Genomic DNA, 1,162 nt, shown 5'->3' on the forward strand with positions numbered 1-1,162 from the left:
TCCCCTACCCCAGGGCACTCTGGCCCTTCACCCTCCATGTCCCCTACTCCAGGGCACTCTGGCCCTTCACCCTCCATGTCCCCTACCCCAGGGCACTCTGGCCCTTCACCCTCCATGTCCCCTACTCCAGGGCACTCTGGCCCTTCACCCTCCATGTCCCCTACCCCAGGGCACTCTGGCCCTTCACCCTCCATGTCCCCTACTCCAGGGCACTCTGGCCCTTCACCCTCCATGTCCCCTACCCCAGGGCACTCTGGCCCTTCACCCTCCATGTCCCCTACACCAGGGCACTCTGGCCCTTCACCCTCCATGTCCCCTACACCAGGGCACTCTGGCCCCACAGCCACCCCAGGCTGTCACTGGTGAACTCTGTGGTTGTCTGTGTTGCTACATGAGGAGCCGGGAGGTCACAGCCACCAAATCCGCTCTTTGTTCTGCTGATGGACTGAGCTTTAGACACGATAATATCACTTGTACCTGTTTACAGGAGAGCTGTACAGCACTGACAATACAACAGGAGCAGTGCTGGCTGGAGCAGGAAACACTGGTCAATCTCACAGCAAACTAAAAACACATCCCAGCCCTCCATAGATACTCACCTGCCCGGTTTAGCAGCAACAGTAGTTTCTCTGTGAACACCTTCACGTTCTCCCGTTTGGCCAGTGTCCTCATGATGATGTTGCTGGTAGGCACTGTAACAGTCAATGAAATTGTTAGCACAATGTTTGGGATAACAAATAGGTCTCACTCCATCAGATCTGATTTGGAACTGGATACACTGATTGGGCTCTATGTTCGGTTCAGATTAACACCAACTCCACAGCACCCATGGACTCAGTGAATGGTGAGCAACTTTGCAGCTCAGCTCCTGCTGACTATATTTTGCTGCAGTGGTTGGATAGTCAAACATTATGCCTTGTTTGTTCAGATCCTTAAGCTTGGACATCACTGTTGTAAAGGTCTAAATCACTAGCATGAAATGTGAGATATAAAGTGAGATTCTTTTTATTGGTAGATTCCTGGCGCTCAGCTGCAGGGAGGGTCAGACAGTATCAGGTGAATTGGAAAACATGTCTAACAACATTGTGACTTTCTCGTGGATATCTAGTAAACAGTTCAAATTTTGTGATTATTTTTTGCAGGAAACCAAACATTCTAATTA

The 1,162-nt window shown here is 50.5% G+C and overlaps 1 protein-coding gene across 1 annotated transcript in view; it reads right to left on the minus strand.

The window, feature by feature from the left end:
• LOC125481195 (NCK-interacting protein with SH3 domain-like) overlaps positions 1-687 on the minus strand; it is a 12,719-nt gene extending 12,032 nt beyond the window's left edge. The window contains exon 1 of the mRNA XM_048592422.1: positions 600-687. Coding sequence (XP_048448379.1) covers positions 600-672 — 73 coding nt within the window. The 5' untranslated portion in view covers positions 673-687. The remainder of the gene's footprint in view (positions 1-599) is intronic.
• Between the last annotated feature and the right edge of the window lie 475 nt (positions 688-1,162).

Source organism: Rhincodon typus, unplaced genomic scaffold (assembly GCF_021869965.1).
Source record: "Rhincodon typus isolate 14 unplaced genomic scaffold, sRhiTyp1.1 hic_rhity00001181, whole genome shotgun sequence".
Lineage (NCBI taxonomy): Eukaryota > Metazoa > Chordata > Chondrichthyes > Orectolobiformes > Rhincodontidae > Rhincodon > Rhincodon typus.